Source organism: Astatotilapia calliptera, chromosome 20, assembly GCF_900246225.1.
Source record: "Astatotilapia calliptera chromosome 20, fAstCal1.2, whole genome shotgun sequence".
Lineage (NCBI taxonomy): Eukaryota > Metazoa > Chordata > Actinopteri > Cichliformes > Cichlidae > Astatotilapia > Astatotilapia calliptera.
Window position 1 is genome coordinate 23,953,913 of NC_039321.1, and position 19,344 is coordinate 23,973,256.

At 39.8% G+C, this 19,344-nt stretch overlaps 1 protein-coding gene across 8 annotated transcripts; it reads right to left on the reverse strand.

Annotated features, from left to right (window-relative positions):
• Positions 1-2,147: 2,147 nt before the first annotated feature.
• l3mbtl1 (L3MBTL histone methyl-lysine binding protein 1) lies at positions 2,148-19,301 on the reverse strand. 8 transcript variants are annotated; one of them, XM_026153504.1, is made up of 22 exons: positions 18,988-19,301; positions 17,736-17,931; positions 13,649-13,830; positions 13,284-13,410; positions 12,525-12,687; positions 12,307-12,442; positions 12,160-12,208; positions 11,686-11,774; positions 10,568-10,672; positions 10,311-10,446; positions 9,954-10,045; positions 9,495-9,646; positions 8,305-8,381; positions 7,928-8,013; positions 7,689-7,799; positions 6,680-6,821; positions 6,004-6,106; positions 5,515-5,703; positions 5,398-5,447; positions 4,791-4,948; positions 4,640-4,702; positions 2,148-4,401 (listed from the first exon to the last, which is right to left on the reverse strand). In XM_026153504.1, exons 2-22 carry the CDS (start codon positions 17,899-17,901, stop codon positions 4,267-4,269), a joined length of 2,511 nt encoding a protein of 836 aa, XP_026009289.1. In that variant the 5' UTR covers positions 17,902-17,931; positions 18,988-19,301; the 3' UTR covers positions 2,148-4,266. The 8 variants fall into 8 exon arrangements, with proteins under 8 accessions (XP_026009289.1, XP_026009286.1, XP_026009288.1 ...); XM_026153501.1 differs by having other exon boundaries at positions 6,632-6,821; XM_026153503.1 differs by having other exon boundaries at positions 12,525-12,702.
• Between the last annotated feature and the right edge of the window lie 43 nt (positions 19,302-19,344).

Sequence of the window (19,344 nt, forward strand, 5' to 3'; positions counted from 1 at the left end):
CAAACTTTCAGCGACCCTGCGTGCGTGTGCGTGTGCGCAAATAGCAAAATTTCCGGAAATTGCTGTGTGGTTTCAAAATAAGGTATGTAAGATATAAAATAATGTAAGACTGATATGTTTTTTAACCTTCCAAAGTTATTTGTCAAGAAAAAAGGTGAAACAGCGGTCACATTGTTATAGATACTTCACGTATGTGGTTACATGAGTACATGAACCCTAACTTTAGCGTCATGTAAAGCATGCGTACTAGGGGTGCCAAAAAGGGATTTCCGATTTTTCTGTGTGGGTTTTTGTTTGTTTGTTTTCTCATGTGTAATTTCTGCGCACGCACTGTTAAATAAACTGTGTTTTAAAACTCATTTGTTTTGTAAGCATCTATCACAGATTGTAGGCCAATAAAATCATTTCGTTTAATTAGGGGTAGATATTTTTAGCGCAACACAACTCTTGTACATGGCTTGCTGGGCTATAATCTGTCAAACATATCTCTCACGAATGATATCAAGTCATTTTGAGCCTGAAAGAACATCGATGTCACAAGGTACACGTTGCAAATATCGATTTTCTGGTTTGTCCCTTCCACACAGAGATTTTTCCATGTTTTGATGTTATTATATACTGTAGATGATGAGAAAAGATCTTTGGTTCCTCAGACACCCACAAATGCAGGTAATAGCTCTGTGATGCAAAGAAGAAGGCATGGAAACACTGGGCCAAAGATCTGAGGCAAAGAGGAAAACTGTTGTTAAAAGAAGCGGGGATGCTGTACACTGATAATCATGGCCCCATTTAAATTTATTGCACTCATATGTGACCTGTGACCCATTAAGATAATCTAGCTTCTGAAACAGCCCCATATAGTTCATAGACTGGTAACACTTTGGCCGTTACCTCATTTTTTGAGGTTGTCGAGTGGCTCTATGCCCGGTTAGTGGGGCATAGTCACACAGTCCCACAGTTTGAGAACAACTAAAAACAATGAAACTTCGACAGACTGCAGAATAAGTCAGTAGACTCTACTCCCAGCAAGGTTTGTCAGTTTAGATGTGTTTTAACACACGTGAAAGAACATTTGAATAAAAGTGTGTCATCTTCCCCCCAAAACACTATGTTATATAAAGATGTTACATGACAAACTAAACTAAAAAAGTATTTATGAAGTATTCATTGAACTCCCCGGGCTTTATAAATATCCAAGTCATTTTCTTTTAAGGTTTTATGATAGTGGTTTCAAACTCATTCTACATTGTGGGCTGGGCCAGAGCGATTAAATGATACATGTGTAAAGTTCATCGCTCTGACTGCCCTGTAATTAAATATTTAGATTATAAAGTTTTCATTAATTACCAGAAAATGTACTTGTACTTTTGTGTGGTATGGATGGTGGGTGAAGTCTGTATTAATCAGAAAAGCTGACTTAAAATACAGTAAAAAGTTTGAAATATACTCAAAATATATCCTTCAAATTTTCTAAAGCTGTCCAGTGGGAGACATTGGAGTGTTTGCCGGGCTGATTTGAACACCCAGGCCTTATGTTTGACACTCCTGATTTATCATATCTTTTTTTTTTTTTTTTACTGTACTGTGGGTTCAGGTTTCCATATCATGCTTCTGAATACTGAACTGCAACAAGCTTTCAATATTAAAATGCGCACAGAGCTGAACGTTTAACACAGCTCAACACTAGTTTCAGTGTAATGGGACTTTTCTTTTGTTTAACTCTGCTGCTCGTACAGAAAACATGGGTTAATGTTAAAACCAAAAGTCCTGACTTTGCTTAGCGCCATCTTCTGATATTATTAAGAAAAAAATAAGACCTGGTCAACTGCTGCTCCTTCCTGTATGAAACATTTGTTACCCAGCAGTCAACTGAGTGCTTTGTTTGTTGTCTTGCTGCTGCAGGTTATCAGCAGCGCCTGCTTTCTGGCCTCTGCAGTGGAACAAGAAGATAAGTAGTGAAAGCAGAAAGGGCGTGGAGGGAGTTATCGCCACCATGGCCAAGTGCTGACAACAATACGATCAACAGGGGGATGTGCCTGTAGGCATAGTCAGTTTATAGTCAGTACTGTGCACACAGAATACCTGCACACACACAGGAAATGCAGGATTTATCATCTGTAGCAGGAGGCAAGAGACAGAGACATTAATCAGACAAGACAGGTGTGGATGTTTATTAATTCATATGGTTTAAATGACATTTGTGACCCAAGATTATCTTGACACGCACACACACGCACACAAATCCCACCAGAGAGACATACAAAGAAGTGATATTTAAGATTCCAGGAGCCCTTAAAACATTCAGCTTTCGTCTCACAATATCAACTCCATACAGTGTTTTAAACAAACCCTGACATCAAATGTAAACATTTCTGAGAACACAGTTCGCCCGGCGCTTCCTTCACATGTAAACTGCAAGAGCGCTCCATTGGCTAGATACCAAATACGTGTTTATAGTGCAAAAGGTGGATTTTTTGCACTCTCTAGTGACCGAGTGTGGGAATATCCATGTGTAAAATCCATTTGAATTTCACAGTTGTGCTAAAATCCCAATGCAAAGAGTCCGTTTCATCTATTTATAACAGCTAAAAAATAATTTCAGACGTTTTGCATATAGAGATAAAAATTCAAACACTGTCGTTTGTTTTCTCTGCCTCGGATTCGAGAGCTGAGGGTCGACGTTTTAAAAGTTACATTTCGTCCTTCACTCGAGCGCTCACATTTTCGGTGCAGCGCGCAGAATTTTGAGGCAGTGAACATAAAGAACTAATACTCAGGAATAATCAGTGAAATGAGCAAAGGCTTCCTCTGCGACTCAATCACAAATCTAAACAGTCTGAACAAAGCAGCTCATTTGATTTCCTTTTTTTTAACATTACAGTGCAACAATTTGTCTAATATATAAGGAACTGTAATATTAACTGTTGCTGAATACAGCACTTCTGTATCAGCTTCTTTATTGCACAAAACATGAAGCCTATAAGAGCCTCACAGACCAGCCTCACTTACTGCATCAAAATCCTTTTACTTACTTTTTTTTTAATGTGGAACCCTTTCTTGTCTTTTACCCAACCTTTTTTTTTTATTTTCCTTCATTTCCATTAGTTGATACAGTATTTCAGGATGATTTCTTTTCAACCTTGATACATGTTCCTTTCACTTTTACTCGTCAGACATTGCAAACTGATGGGTTTTGTCACAATCCAGGTAAGAGTTCTCATCACATCTGGCCACGTGTGAACTTCATCTTAAGGTAAGTTGACCTCTTTGGAGGTTTCAACTATCCTTGTACATCAATAGGAACTATTCTAACTTAGGAAGTAAACGTACAGTATCAGTACTTATATCAGCTGCATTGGTGTAGGCAGGAACTGGATGTTAATCTTCCTTGTACAGGAAAACAAATAAAACAGTATGTCTGTTTAACAAACATCTGTTACATGACATCACCTATTTTTTCCCCTTCACACCACTGAGAGCAGCGGGTGTCTGCAGTTCTCTGCCCATCCATGTGTCCATAAGTTTGTATACCTTAAGATGGACAACTTTGTTCATCTTAATCAAGCACATGATACCTTTTGAAGGTTTTCGGGGATTGTCTTTAAATTTGGAAGTTCAAGCACGAACTGATTAGAATTTGGTAGTCGGTGTTTAAAAGTCGCTGAGAGCTTTTGGCTTAATTCACACTGTGATATCATTTCTCACAATAGCTTAAAAGGATATGTTATTTATAAAATTATAACATTTTTATGTTCAAATAGTAAAAAAGTTACCCGCAGAGAGACATGGATGTAAAGTGCGCTTTGGTAGGCAGAGAAATGCAACTGTGGGGTTTCCAGCCGTTCCCGCTGGCTTATAATTCAAATTCAGTATAAAGTATGTGGGTTGAAATGTTGAGATTTAGCACAGCACACACAGACGTACTGTGGCTAAGGGATATTTTTTGAGGGGTTTTGGGTGAACCAAACCCATCAGTTTCTGTTTTCCTACATGTGCTCCATCCTCATATCCATGACAGTCCTCCATTACTCTCCAAAAGTATTCATATTTTCTAATCAACCTGAATCTTCTAATCTCAGCTCTGTTTCTCTTTACCCTGATTGGACCTCACCCCACCCCACCCACCCCCCTCCCTCCTCCCTCTCTCTGATGGGTACAGGACACCGAACACATGGAAAAAGGGGTCAGGGTCTTTTTCCCTGCAACAGAATGAATTTGGCACATGATGATTGGCGGCACAGCGCTGCCGCTGAGTGAGGGCGGGATTCACTTCAGTCCCTCGTCTGTGCTCTTGAACATGAGGATGGCGTTGGAGATCTTGAGGGCGGGGCCTAGCTTAATGCTCATGATCTTCACAATGTCGGTCTGGGTCAGCAGCAGGAAAGCCTCCCCGTCGATCATCTAGAGAGACACAAATGTGGAGATAGTAAGTGGAGAAGAGTTTGTTCCATCTGGTCAAATATCAAATTATAGTAGCCCCTAGCAGTGAAATCCACTCAGAAATATTATACAGCTGCAAACATGTAAGAGTGCAAGACAGTCTAAACAGCATCAGTAATGAATGACATGTTTACACGTCACCAGTAAAGACTGCAAATCTTTATTCATCCTTCAGTTATTAATCCACCTCTGGTCTCACCTCTTCTTTGAAGAGACGAGCCTGTTCTTCACAGCCAATTAAATTCTGGACAAATCTGAAGACCTGCGGCACAGATGCAGCGGATTTCAGGTAATCGTATAAGTCAGAGAAAGAATGTAAATAATTATAGAGGCGAACGACATTTTCCCACCTCCTCGACGCTCCATGCAGCCACCTGGCTGGCGTGAATGCCCTGAACGCCGGGCAGCAGCTTGCAGTGCTGTTCCCAGCACAAAGACAGAGTGCGGTCTGATTGGTTGCTCAAAGCTGACATGAACAGTGATGGATACACTCCCTGTGAGGACATGTCTGTGCACAGAAACATACATACACATGATGAAACACGTGATTGTACAAACATGGAAATTTGAGGGGAATACGAGATACATGAGCTGACTGGATGTTTGTTGCAACTGTTGCCTGTCTAAATACTGTATCTAGAATCTTATAAAGACAACGTGATTGTAAAATTATCTTAAAAGCATTAAGTAATTATATAAGATAAATACGTTGACAACCATTTAATTTTGGGTATCATAGCAGAAAAAGCAACGGTTAATTCATTTCTATTAGATTGCAAGGCTCAGTGGAAGCTCTAAAAACTTCACCGGTGAGTTACAAAAGGTCTGCCGGCCTTTTCACAGTAACAAATACAGCATATCAAACAATTAACATGCAAATCTTCTGATTAGATTATTAGTATTTCTTGTTTTGAGGTGAGGTGCTGCGAAAACAAAAAAACAAACAGTGCAACTTACTCTGGTAGTCCCTCTGTTGATTCTTTCTGTATTTGGGAGGACGACCAATCCTGAAAATACAGAAAATGAATGCGAGAAAAAACAAACATGCACACAAATACATGGACACCACTTTACCTGCCACGGTAATGAGTCTTCTTAGTCCTCTGACCAAAGAAGAGGTTTCTCTTGCACTCTGAGTCTGATAGGTCAGCCTTCAGCCTACCCTGGTTACGCTCAGCCAACGGGCAGCCGGATATGCAGTGATGGGCGGTGAAACGACCGGTGACATGGCCTGAGCCGTCACACCCTGGAGTTGGACACTTCCTGTTTCAAAGACAAAAATGGAGATATGCTTTCTGTGCATTTTAGCATCTAAAAAAATTCTAATTTAAAAAAAAAAAAAAGTTGGGACTCTGTGTAAAATGTCAACAAAAACATGGCCCCGTCCCAACTTTTTTTAGATCATTGACTGATAATGTCAAATTCAAAATGATGATCCACTTTCTCAGTTCAAATATTTGACTTTTTTTATTCTGTTTTCATTTAGGTTTTACACATCATCCCAAGTTTTTGGAAAAATCATGCATTTAATGACAGAATGACAGAGCTGAGTTCAGGATTTACCTGTTGTGGAAGCTGTATTTGTTGGTTCTGGGCTGACTGATGGGTTTACAGGGAACAGAGGAGGTGTAGGTGGACTGGCCTGTAGCAGGAGGCTCCCTCACACCTACATATATACAAACACAGAGGAGAACATTCACATACACTCATAGGCTGACATTCACAATCACGGCATTGATTATGCCTTAAAGAAATCATGTAAATAACAAGTGGCAAACCGTGAGGCTTTAAAAAGATCCACTAATGTCCACATGAGACTGGCTTTACAACAGAAAAAAACCATTTGGTCTATAAAGTCACCCATTTAACTTGTATTAAATCTTAAAGTTATGGATATGCCTGACAATGTAGATTAAATCATTACCTAAGAACAGTTTCTGTTAATCCAGTTTTCTTATTGTTAGGTAAAGTTAGCATGCCATTAAATATCACAGTGAATTACACTTGCTATGTAAGCTAGCTTGTCAGTGCTAGCATTAGCCAATATCGTAGCAGCACTGCCTTCAAAGTTCAACAAAATATTAAAATAAAGTTTCAGAACAGTCCGTAACACAATACTGATGTCACTGTGGCCACTTCTATCTTTTATATACAGTCTATAGAAGATAGCAATAGGCTTAGAATTTTTGACCTCCAGTTTTAAGTGAAGAAAAAGGAGTCACATGAGGCTGGTTGCTACCATGCGGTTGCTGTGTTTTAGTGTCCCGTGGAGGGATTTTAAGCGGGTGACCGGTGGCCTCGCACCAGCCTGCTGGATGGATGTCTGGGTGATCTGAGTCTACCCACTCATCATAGACGTGACTCCAGCCATCATAATGGATCTGAACAAGAAGAAGAGAGCGGGCTGTAATAGATATAAATACTCCACATGTACATGAGCTCAAAATGTACAGAAATCAACAGTCAACTGCAAAGACGTATGACACAGTAATTGGACATGGAAGATCTTATTCCTGCAGACCTATCCAAACTGACAGGCACACATTAAACATACTTTATTGTTTCTTCTGTTTACTTCTCTTAGTCGTTGTGCTGTTATTTCTGATGACTGATCCGATCATCTACACACACACAATCCACTTTATTGATCTAGTCTTTTATCTCTGTTTGTCTTCTTCACCTCTGCAAAATCCTTGTTCAAACTGTTCCTGACGAGGCAAGATGGTTTAACCCATGAGACTGGCACCTTCTGCTTGTTTTCCAGGTTTGATTCACTGCATCAGTTAGATTGCAGGTTGCGCGAGCAGCACCTTGGTTTATCTGGATGCTGATGGTCAGACCGAAGGGATCATATGCTTGATTGTCAGGATGGTCGGTCTTTGAAAGCGGAGCTCAGAGAGGTTGAAAAGTGGTCCACCAAGATGATATTTGATCTCCAGACTTGTTTATTGTTTTATTTATTGAAGCACAGCTGCTGAGCATAAGGAAAAAGTACTGGAGCAGGAATCTATATCTAATTTACTCTGATGATTGATGAAACTTGATTTCTTTTATTGTCATCAAACCAGTCTTGACTCCTTTTTTTATAAAGCTGATACTGGGATTATGTTTAATTGTGTTGCTTCCAGCTCTTTGACTGATTCTTGGGATCTTTTAATCTTTAGGAATCGATCAATCAATTAATTTTCTTCAAGAAAATGGGTTCAAGTAATCATTCCACAACATTAAAGAACTATACAAAGTTGTACCTTAATGCGATGCGTGTCCACCTCCTCAACTGTAGCCACTCTTATGAGACCGGGACTTCTTTTGTCCACGGCCTCCAGTTTCATCTGAGGCTGAAAGCTGTGAGGTGACCGCTGGAGCAGAGGATGATGGGATTTCACATTCACGTTGACAACAAAACAAACTAGACATATTTTCCATTAATCTGTGACTTTACTGTTCGTAATGCTAGCTCTTCTTTACTTTTTATCTGCATTCTCACCACTTTAAAGGCATCAGCAGCCACTGCTTTGGATCCTGTCTCCTCCAAGTATCGAGACCAGGAGAACCGGCCCTGGTCTGGATAATCTGGTGCAGGAAAAAACTTTCACCAACGTAAACAGCCATAAAACCTTACACGGTCTTGCCTGACTTTATATATCACTTATTAAAAAACAGCTTTTGTAAGTTTTAAGCATAGATACATATGTCAGGTACTAACTTTTAACTGTCACATGTTCATCCTCAGTTTAACGGTAATGAAAGAAAAAAAAAAGAGGGCAAGTGTACAAAAAAGTAACTGAGCAGAACTCATGATGAACCCATGATATGACAATGAGCACGGATAAACTACTGATTAACAGGGATCACATTCCTCACCTTGGGGTGGTGTTAGAGGGAGGTTCCTTTCTTGGCACCAACCAATAGGATGAATGTACGGACTGCTGGAATCACACCTGCATGTTGTGACACACAACAATATGCACAATTTAGGTTCAATAGAAATTTCTGTGAACTTACAGGAAAATTAAGACTGAACTGATGAGAGATTATGCTGCAGGAAATAAATCAGCATCTAGCTGTTGAAGAAAGTGAAACTTTTAAATCCTGAAAGATTTGTGTTTCTCTCTGTTGAAGTGATCTAAAGACACTTGTTTAGTAGTATTGTATCCATAGTGACATTGATGTAAAGGTGGATTTGTTGTACTGCTCTGAATCTCTGTGAAGATTGTGTTACAGCAATGTCAGTGTTTGCACGACACTTTTTTTCTGCATTGCTCTGTAAACAATCTGAGCTGACTGTGTTGAATATTGAACAACAGTTACTTTTACTGAAACACAGGAGCGAGAAAAGAGAGAGGTGAAAAAACGAGAAAGCAGCACGCATCTGCTGTGTGCTGGGAGAAAACTGGCACATGCGCTGAAACGAGTGAGCCAGATAAAAGTCCAGCTTGTTACGCTTTGTTTAATGGAGGCATTATCTTTATGCTAATCAATACACCGTGCTTATGCAGCTCGGCTGCTGTAGTCTGAATTGCTGCGATATGTACTGAAAAAGAAATCGGATACATGGAAAACATATTAGATGTTCACACTGAGAAAAGTCCAAGGGTTTTGGATTTTTTTTGCAGACAGACGAACCTTTACTTCTGAGCAAGGTTGCCACTCTAAAATGTTCTGAAATGAACATTTCACAAACGTAATTTTATAATCTGAAATGGTCACATATCACCTATGACACAGCATCAAACAGCTGTACAGTCCTAATAAAGGTATGAATTTCGTTCCACGGGATTCAGAACTTTTTGCAAACTCTAGCAGCCATCATTAATCTGCCTTAACAATGCCAACTGCTCCCCTCTTGATTAAACTCAAACCTCCAGCTACACCAGCAGAATAGAGATATTATAATTACCCTTTTCTATGACAGCACGAAATATCTAAATAGCTGTATTCTCACCGATACTGCTTCAGATTTATATGAACATATCAAAAGCCCAATCACAGTATCATTTTAGAAATCCTTTAAATCATTTCCCAAAAGCATTCAGATAGATGCTACGACTCACCAGTAGTCATATGTGTCATCCCAGTTGTCAAAATGAACCAGGAAGCGGTCATCCACCACATCGGTGATGGTTGCTACACAGATCAGGGAGGGGTTCATACGATCGACGGCCTCCAGCTTCATTCCTATCTCGAAACCACACTTCACATCGATCTGGAAAACCAGGGGAAGCGTTACCTTCTTTGGTGTGCTGTTGAGCCACTTGTCAAGATTTTTAGATTATGATCTCCATGCATTTGGTATTTACATAAAAATTATCCAGGACCTTATTAAACAAAACAGTTCAGTTTGTCTTCAGTGCTGCACGATCATGATCTAAGGTGCACATTTCTTAAAATAAGCTTTTCATTATAATAGCTGAAGTTGGGAATTTTCCTTGCACTGAATCAGTCACCTCATCCAATATGTGTATGTGTGGTTAAAACAGCCAGCATATATTATACTGCACAGAGATGGTTACCCTTCCGGGACTGGCAAAAAGTTCTTTGGGAGCCACTTGTGCTTTAGTCATTCTCAGATAGTTGGTCCAAGTAAACTCCTCCTCTTTACAGCCTGCAGGAAGCACAGAAATACAGAAAGGAGTCACATGTTGGAAGATTTAGAGGATTTAGAGGAATTGTTTTCACATCTGTGTGCTTTAAATGTAAAAATGCCAGGAGAGACTCAGCTGAGCTCAGTAAAAACACTAGATCTCATTACTTAATCTGCACCAAAAGAAACCATGCGCTCTAAACTTCTTGTGTCAATAAAACACACACTGGGATGGCAAATATTTTTTAAGAATTTATTTAGTGTAAGAATAAGTATGACCTCTGACCTTTGGGGGTGTGCAATTTGTGCCCTGTGCTCTCACACCAGCCTGCAGCGTGGATGTCGGGAGAGTTGGCATTCACCCAGAAGTCATGACAGTCAGAGTAGCCATCAAAATGAAGCCGCAGCCGGTAACCGCAGACCTGACATGACATATCAGAAGAGGAGACACCTCAGTGAACTCATTCTGCATCCAAAGCATTCTGTGAATACATGAAAATGATCCTAAATAAGAAGCCTGGCGGCGACAGTCAACTGGCTCACCTCAGCCACAGTGAGGACAAAGTACATGGACGGATGCTGCGGGTCGATGCCTTCCAGCTTCATCCCCTGTTTGAAGCCGTTCTTCACTGTCGGCACTCTCTGGGACTGGAACATGAAACAACAGCAAAAGTTTCCGTACAACAAGGAGATGGAAGCAAAGTCTGCATAAAAGATTTTTCTGGGGAAACTGAGTGACAGCAAAGAACAGAGAAACCATCCGAAAACCGCTAGAAAAAATAATAAAATAACAGGGATTATGTCTTCATCTTAATGTTTTTTACTCTTTTATTCCAAGATTAGGTTTTTCATCACTGTTATACAAACCTTTAGATTATTTTAAAATCAAACTCCAACATTTAGTACAGAGGTGTCAAACGTAAGGCCCGGGGGTCAGAATCGGTCCGACAAACACTCTAAGACTCCAATCCAGTCTGCTTAGACAGGTTTGGAAAATGGCATAAATTTTGGACTTTTAACTGTATTTTTAAACATTTTATAACTTAACCGATGAAGACCATGGACATTTATACCACATCAACATAACTACGTAGTAGGTAAACTATTCTGCTGGATACACTCACAGCTCAAAAAAAAGAAGCAAGTTCTTTGAATTAACATACACTTTCTGTTTTGGAATAGTCTCAGCAATGAGCTTTCTTTTGTGTAATTTTCAGCACTTATTTCTTACAATTTAAGCCCAACGAGCTGCGCTGACAGATTTCTTTCATTTGATACAGCAGCGTTTCTTTATTGTGTAGAAAAACGGAGACGTACTGCTGAAATTGCACTTGTTTTCTTACACTGAGATACTTCAGAGATTAAAAGTGTAACTAAAGTTCTTTACACTTACAGAAAGGAGAGTTTCATTGATTTGGCCCGCTTCACTTCAAAGTGGGCACAATGTGAAATTAGTTTTAAATCCTTGATTTAATATATGAACATATGGCTTTGGCGACATAAATTACTTTGTCCCTCTCTTGAGAGTGCTACACTCAATTTTGCTCCGAGCAATAGATTTGATTGCCTACTACGGTTACTACGTGTGTGTGTGTGTGTGTGTGTGTGTGTGTGTGTGTGTGTGTGTGTGTGTGTGTGTGTGTGTGTGTGTGTGTACATACCTCTTGGAAAAGCTTGTTAGGAGCAGCAACAGCTTTGGTCTCCTCCAGGTACTGAGCCCACGTCCACTGCTCTGTCTTACTGTCTCCACCTTCAGCAAACAGACACCATCATTTATTACATTTATAAAATTATTTATTACAATTTACAACTAATGGAAACAGTCAGAAGAAGATAATTTAATGGCATGTCAGCTGCAGCGGAATTTAAAAAATCTAAGCCTGCTGTGAAACTCCAACATTATGTCTTCTATACACTCGATACATTTTCGACCTTGCATGTTTTTTTTTTTCAAATAAATTGAAACAGGAAAGGGTATGTAATGAAAGGATAAAGAAGGACACACAGCTTCTGGATGAAGTAAAGAGATGATGTGATTTTATGTGATGTAGTGTTGCAGCTTAGTAGTAATAGTATCCAGTGAAAGATGATATGCGTCCAACAAAACCACTGATGCAAGAAATAAATGCTCCAACCTCCTCTGATGTGTCGGCCATCTGCTTTAGAATCATCCATTTTCTCATCCTTAAAAAGAAAACACGAGAAAGCACACAACAGGAAACGGTGAGATGGTAGTCACGCATAAAAGCAACTTTAAAACTGAAATAGCAACGCGGTTCCACCGTGCCCTCGATGTCCGAGTCTTCCTCAGATGGACTCAGGTACTCCTTCCTTTTCCTCTTCCTCATGGGCTTCAGGTGATCGGGGTTGAGGGAGACTCTCCCGCCTGCCGGCACTTTCTCCACGCCAATGCTCCTCCTGAGGCGCGGGGAACGAAAGATGAGCTTATGCATGTGGAGCGAGGCGCGTAAACATAAAGGCCGAGCAGCGGGGCACATACTTGTCAGTGATGGGGTCTCTGCGGAGCTCTTCTGTGTAGGTCCGCTGAGCTCTGGGATTATGGTTCTGTTGTCCTGGATCAACCTGGACTTCAGCTTTGATCGGCACCAACCTCTCTGGCTCCAGGGCCACGCCCCTCCCAGAGCTGGCAGGAGTCGACGCATCTGTCACAGACAGGGCTGCAGGTGAAAACACGCCCGTCTGCATCTTTATTGAATATTCTTTGACTTTTCAAAGTTTCTCAGCTGGATTTTAAATGTCTACAAAGAAATCTGCAGCTGCAACCTCTTCACTTGTAAAGAGAAGCTCTGCTACAGCTGATGTAATTACCACTCATTTATGCTTAATACACACACACACACACACACACACACACACACACACACACACACACACACACACACACACACACACACACACACACACACACACACACACACACACACACTGATGACTGAGCCCATGCTGTTTAGTACTTCAAATAAAAGTGCAGGCTGTTTAAACACGTGTAACACAAGAACTAGTTTAACTCACTGTTATATTTGAAATATCACATATAAAAGCTGCTTTGGTTATCAAATATGTGCTAAAATATAACAAACACATGTGGCTAAGTAGTATAAAAATCTGTTATCCTAGAGGTGACCGGTTCCAAACTGTTTTGTGCTCTGTGTGTGCAAAATGTAAATGATTCACCAGAGTGCAGTATTTGTGTGTCTGTGCCTGATATTACTATGACCTTACGTAACCACGAGTCTACCTGGCTTGTCTGGAACTCTTTCTGCGTCAGTGGATCTCCCAGAAGTCCCTGCTGCAGGTTCAGCAGTGCTGCTGGCAGTGCCCGGGGTGATCAATGTGCTCAGAGCTCCTAAGTCACTCACACAGAACTACAAGACAAATACACACACACACATGCATCAGTGCACCATCTGTCAAAATGTGTCCGTGTCTTTACAAACTGTATGCTGCTTTAAAAAAAAAAAAAAGTATATACATGTATATGTATATATATATACATATGTGTATATATATATATATATGTTATTCAGGACTTTGTCAAAAAAGAAATAAAAACAACTTTCAATGACTTTTTTTAAACCACAGCAAAGCTTAATATCGCTTTACCTTAAGGTTGCTACTGGGCAGGATGGCCATTCCCTCCTTCAACTCTAGGACATGGACAATGCTACAAGCTCCGCCCACCTGTGCTGTCAGTGCAGGCGTTGCCATCTCATTGGCTCTGCTTCCTTTACCTGGGTTACCCACTGCAACAGCTGGAGTCACCTCCACCTTCTGATGGGCAGGAGCTGAGGAAAAAGATGCACTCGGAATAATAAAGCACAAAGTGATGTAGTTCATTGTCATCTGCTTTACTCACTATAAATGGTAAAGGAAAAACAGCGCTCTGTTGCCGTGACAACCAGGCAAATAGTATTTGTTTGTTTCTGTAGATTTGCAGACAGGCTTGGTTATCAGCACACTTCACAAAACTGTTAAACAGCTGCTAATATCGTCACTCAGTTTTCACACTCAGTATTACTGCACATTTCTCTGACATGAGAAACTGCAATAGAAATCAGGATCTGCTGGTTATTAGTGTTATATTATTGTTATTAGTGATTAACACGTTTGTAAAAGACCCGGGGGCACAGACCCGGCCTCAGAGAGGGTCACAAGCTAATGTGCGTCTAACGCCAAGTCAGATAAATGGGAGGATTGTGTCGGGAAATAAATTGTGTCTGTTTTTTATTTTTATATCAGTTCATTAAAGTATTTTTTCCCCCAAAACTTTGTTATGGTTTTTATTTCAGTAAGTTTTTATTTTAAGTAACAACAACAGTCTTGGTTTATCTAATACAGAGCAGAGATTTTGGAAGCAATCAAACTGTTTTCTTAATGTTGTTGTTATTTTGGACAAACACAGTTTTAATTACCTGATTATCTCTTTTGTTAATAAAATTAAAAAAGTAAAAAACTTCCACGGCTTTGGTGAGCTAGAGCTAACGTCTCAGAAAGTGTTGCTCTGTCCGGCCAACACATCAAAACTTAAAGGTTTAATATTGAACATGGAAACTCTGAATTAAAAATTATGCATTAAAACTTATTAATTATGAACAGGCACTGGAAGATTTGTCAGGATTTGCACATGCAGAGAGGAGTGGCTGAGTGAACTCTATGTACTACCAGTCAAAAGTTTGTACACACCTTCTCATTTAATGTTTTTTCTTTATTTTCATGACTATTTAAACTGTAGATTCTCACTGAAGGGATCACAACTAAGAATGAACACATATGGAGTTATGTAGTAAACAAAAACGTGTGAAATAACTTGTGTTTTATATTTTAGATTCTTCAAAATAACCGCCCTTTGCTTCCATTACTGCTTTGCACACTCTTGGCCTTCTCTCAATGAGTTTCATGAAATGGTTTTCCAATAGTTTTGAAGAAGTTCCCAGAGATGCTCAGCATCTTGCTGGTCCTTTTGCCTTCACTCTGCGGTTCATCTAATCCCAAACCATCTCCTGTGCCTTCAGTTTTGAATAAGTTCCCCAACAGTGTCACCAGCACAACACCCCCACACCATCACACCTCCTCAATGCTTCACAGTGGGAACCATACATCTAGAGACCATCAGTTCACCTTTTCTGCGTTGCACAAAAACACGGCAGGTGGAACCAAAGATCTTAAATTTGGACAATGAGACCAAAGCACTGGTCTAATGTGTTTTGTGCTAATTTTGATAATTGTATTTCAAACAAATCTCTTCTGCTTGTTGTTGCTGCTTGTATTAGTTTCTTAGCAGCTATTTGACCATAAAGGCCTGATTTGCGAAGTCTCCTCTGAACAGTTGATGTACAGATCTGTCTGCTACTGGAACTCTGTGTGGCATTTATCTGGGCTCTAATCTGGGTTGCTGTTAACTTGTGATTTCTGAGGCTGGTCAGATGAATTTATCCTCAGCAGCAGAGGTAACTCTTGGTCTTCCTTTCCTGGGCCAGTCCTCATGTAAGCCAGTTTCATTGTAGCGCTTGATGGTTTTTGCAACTGCACTGCATTCAAAGTTTAGTTATTTTCCGGACTGTCTGACCTTCAGTTCTTAAAGTAATGAGAAGGTGTGTCCAAACTTTTGACTGGTAGTGGATGTAGCATCTTTAACAATCCTTAAACCATCAGCTGGGCCCGATTCCAAGAAGCAGGCTTAGTAAACAACTTTGAATTTGTTAACCCTAAATTGAAGGAAACACTGTTTTCCCCCCCTGAACGACAGGTAACTTCAACTCTGAGTAGTTACCATGGTTACCAAGTTTCTCTCTCTGACTCCTCCCCTCTTGATATGCACAGTTTAATTTCTCCTTCATAAAGTCGCTGTCAAAGTGCACAACGCAGCAAATTCATTCACAGAAGAGGGCATGGTTAGTTCACTGTTTTCTGTACGTAACATAACAGCGATTACATCTTAGACTTATTGTCAGTTCAGATTTAAATCTATAGACTCGGTCTTTCTAAAGCTGAATCTCTGTGAACAGTAATGCAGCTGTCACACTGTCAGTCAGTTTGCCCACACTTTAAACATTTGCTGCAGCAATCACTGTTTAAGTTATCAATCATGTGTTGTTCTGTAATCAGTCACATTGATGGAAAAATGGCTGAGAATATCTGATTGAAGATGAGCGTGAAATGACTAAAACTGAGTTCAATGGTTTTTTTACAGTGACGTTTAAGGATGCGCTCAGATAACCATCATGGATTCAGACTGGATCAGGTCTGGATCCAGCTCATCTCCTCCAGATCCATTCATTGTGGCTTAATTTGTCCCGATACAATCTGTATTCCTTATTTAAAGAGCCTCACCCTCCCAGAATTACACTAAAATATCTCAAATCTATCTGAACATCATGTAAACAGCTCTATAAAAGCTGAGACATTTCTAAAAACGTGTTTGTCCATGCTAACATGCAAAGTCTTACAATCAGGCTACCAGTAACTGAGTAAAACATCTCTACTGTTGCCGTAAGAGAGCCATCATCTATCACTGAAGGCTGATATTACATAAAATTACGAACGCTTACACTGGGGAACATTAAAGCACAGTTTTTCCTCTAAATTTAATTAAAAACTTTTATTCAGTAATGGCAGACATAATGAAATCCTCTGTGAAAAATGAAATTCTTACAGCGCATCAGTACATTAAATTTTTACTGAATAATTATTGGGAAAAAATGTAATGATTATAAACTGCTGCAATAACTGTTTTTTTACTGAACCAAAACTGACTTGAGGGCAGACTGTCTGTTGCCGTCTGGGTTACTAATCTCACAGGTCCATCAGTAAAGTGTGGCTCGTCTGTTTCTCCAGATTTTTATCTTCCCGGACATCTCCTAGATTTTGTCCCTGTCAGATTACAGCTGAATCATTAGGGTTAAAAATCAGAACTATAGCTTCATCTAATGAAAGTTTGCTAAATAAACACCGCAGTCAGTACAGAGAAGTTAGATATTTCATATCGAACATTTATATTGTGCATGATGATGACAGAACGGCCCGTGGCTCAATAAAATGACTCTTTCCGCACTTCTAAAAGGACTAAAAGGAGGCTCTCTTGTTTACCTGTTGCCGTGGTGAATCTGCCCTCCTAAAGTAAAAGAGGTCAATTTTAACATTTTCATTTAAATGTATCCAGCTAATGATTTTATTAGACTGAGATTTAAAGCGGATGACTTGTTCAATGAAAAGAAAAGATAAGTTTTTAATTAACAATTCAATTTTCATTGGGGGGGTTATCACAAATGCATCAATAAACCTGACCTGAATTACTGACAGAATGATCTGAAGCCGTTTAGTAAGTCTATGAAGGTTTTCTGGAAATGAAGACTCAGAGTTGATTATTAAACTCACAGCTTTGTGAACAGTGACCTAATAAGATGAGTTGCATCTTTTGTGTATATATTTCTATGTGATGTTATTAAGTCAACCATTAAAATGACCCTTGTTTTGTAATGTGATGCCTGTGAATTAGGTTAAACATTGCAGGTGTAAATTCTGAACTATGACCTTACAATTTGCCTGGTAAATTATTACACTGCTGGTTACTTAAAGGCTCACTTCTCAATTCGTTTTTCAGTCTAATGAGATCAGAAGACACGATCAGTGTTTTCCCCAACAGTGCTTTAGTAGAGTATGTATCTGTGAACATGCTTACATATGAGTTCACCTGGTAGCAGGAGAGCAGTGGTGGTGTGGGGCTGAGGCCGAGCCTTCTTGGTCACACCATCACCCCCGCAGATGAGGATTGTCTCTGTGGGAGGCGAAGATGACGGATCCATAGGGGTGCAGTCCGGTTCTTTGGCTGGAGCCTCCATGTTCACTTTGGCACTCATGACGGCGTCCCAGTGTGTTGTGCTGGAGCACTGGGAGACACAGCGTGAGAAATAGCACAAAGTAATGCTGTCTGGTTATCGGGTAACAGCTTTAACATTGTGTGTTAAAGATTTATAGAGGAGACTGTACCCAAAACCTGAGGAGGGAGTGCCACAGTATGGACGGGAGAGTAATCCCGCCAATTTAAGCTTTCATTTTTATGTTGTTTCTTGTTTTTAAATATATTTCTTTATTGGAATATGTCTGATTTAGAGGCATATACAAAATTCAAATCTTAAATTATTATAATATTATTTTCTGCTGTCTTGAAACATCTCTTTTTAATTTACCACATTAGCACCGCTTTTATCATTCAACAAAATACTATTTATCCAAAGTACAGGACAGAGTTAAAATTTTACTTTAAAATTTAACTACATTTCACCCTCCAAAAAATCTTCCTCTAAAAGTGTTTCCAATAAGGCAAAACAGCCATGAACTTTTATAAGCCATGCATTCCTTTCAATAATAAAAGAATAATGGTGACACACCAATATTTACGCGCAAGCTCCCAAGTCCACACACACACACACACACACACCGACAGAGACTAAAATACAGCATTTCAGTTAAAATGGCGGAGGATCTGAAATCCTTGAGGCAAAAAATGTGCTAAAGCAGAGGCTCAATTCCTGTGAAAATCCCATTTAATGAAAAAAGCAACCTTATCGCCCATTCCGGCAATATCTTTAATGAATGAGCAACATTTTCTCCTCATAACAGCGTTAAGTGTGCCGGGTATTTTTGAAACCTTGGCGCAACTGCTTTAAATTTAAAATTTGTATTTAAACCTGCTACGTCAAAGATCCGCGAGCCATTATCAAATGTATATATTAAAGATGATAAGCTTTGTGCTTGATTACATCTCTGACGCCAAAAACGGTTTACCTCGGTGAGGGGAGAAAAAAAAGAAACAACTGACTGGCGGGTTTCTTTTTAAACCCAGTGTGACTAAAATATGCTTCTGCCTTCTATAATTAGAGGAAAGTTCTAAAATTTGATTTTAATTCGTGTTTTCAGATTTCAGGAACTGAAATTTGGCTTACCAGCTCTGATCTCCTGCGGCTCCGGGGCTTGGACTGCGCATGCGCGGGACCACAGTACAGTCACCGCTCGTTGGCTATAATTTAACGCCAAAAGAAAGACTTCCAGTGCGTCGCTCCACTTTCAGTAATGGTCGATAGGTGAAAAAAAAGTGCTCCCTCGATTAGCTGCAAAAGCGTAAAATAGCTGCTGTAACGATTTTTATTTGGCATGCGAGCGAAATGTTCCCGCTTACATCCATAAATACGCGCTCTGCTCATTTCCTCCACAACTGCAGCCTATAATGAGCGAGCGTTTATTATATAATTAGCAGGATATAGGTCATGTCAATACTGCAGTCAAGGTTTTTATAATCCAGA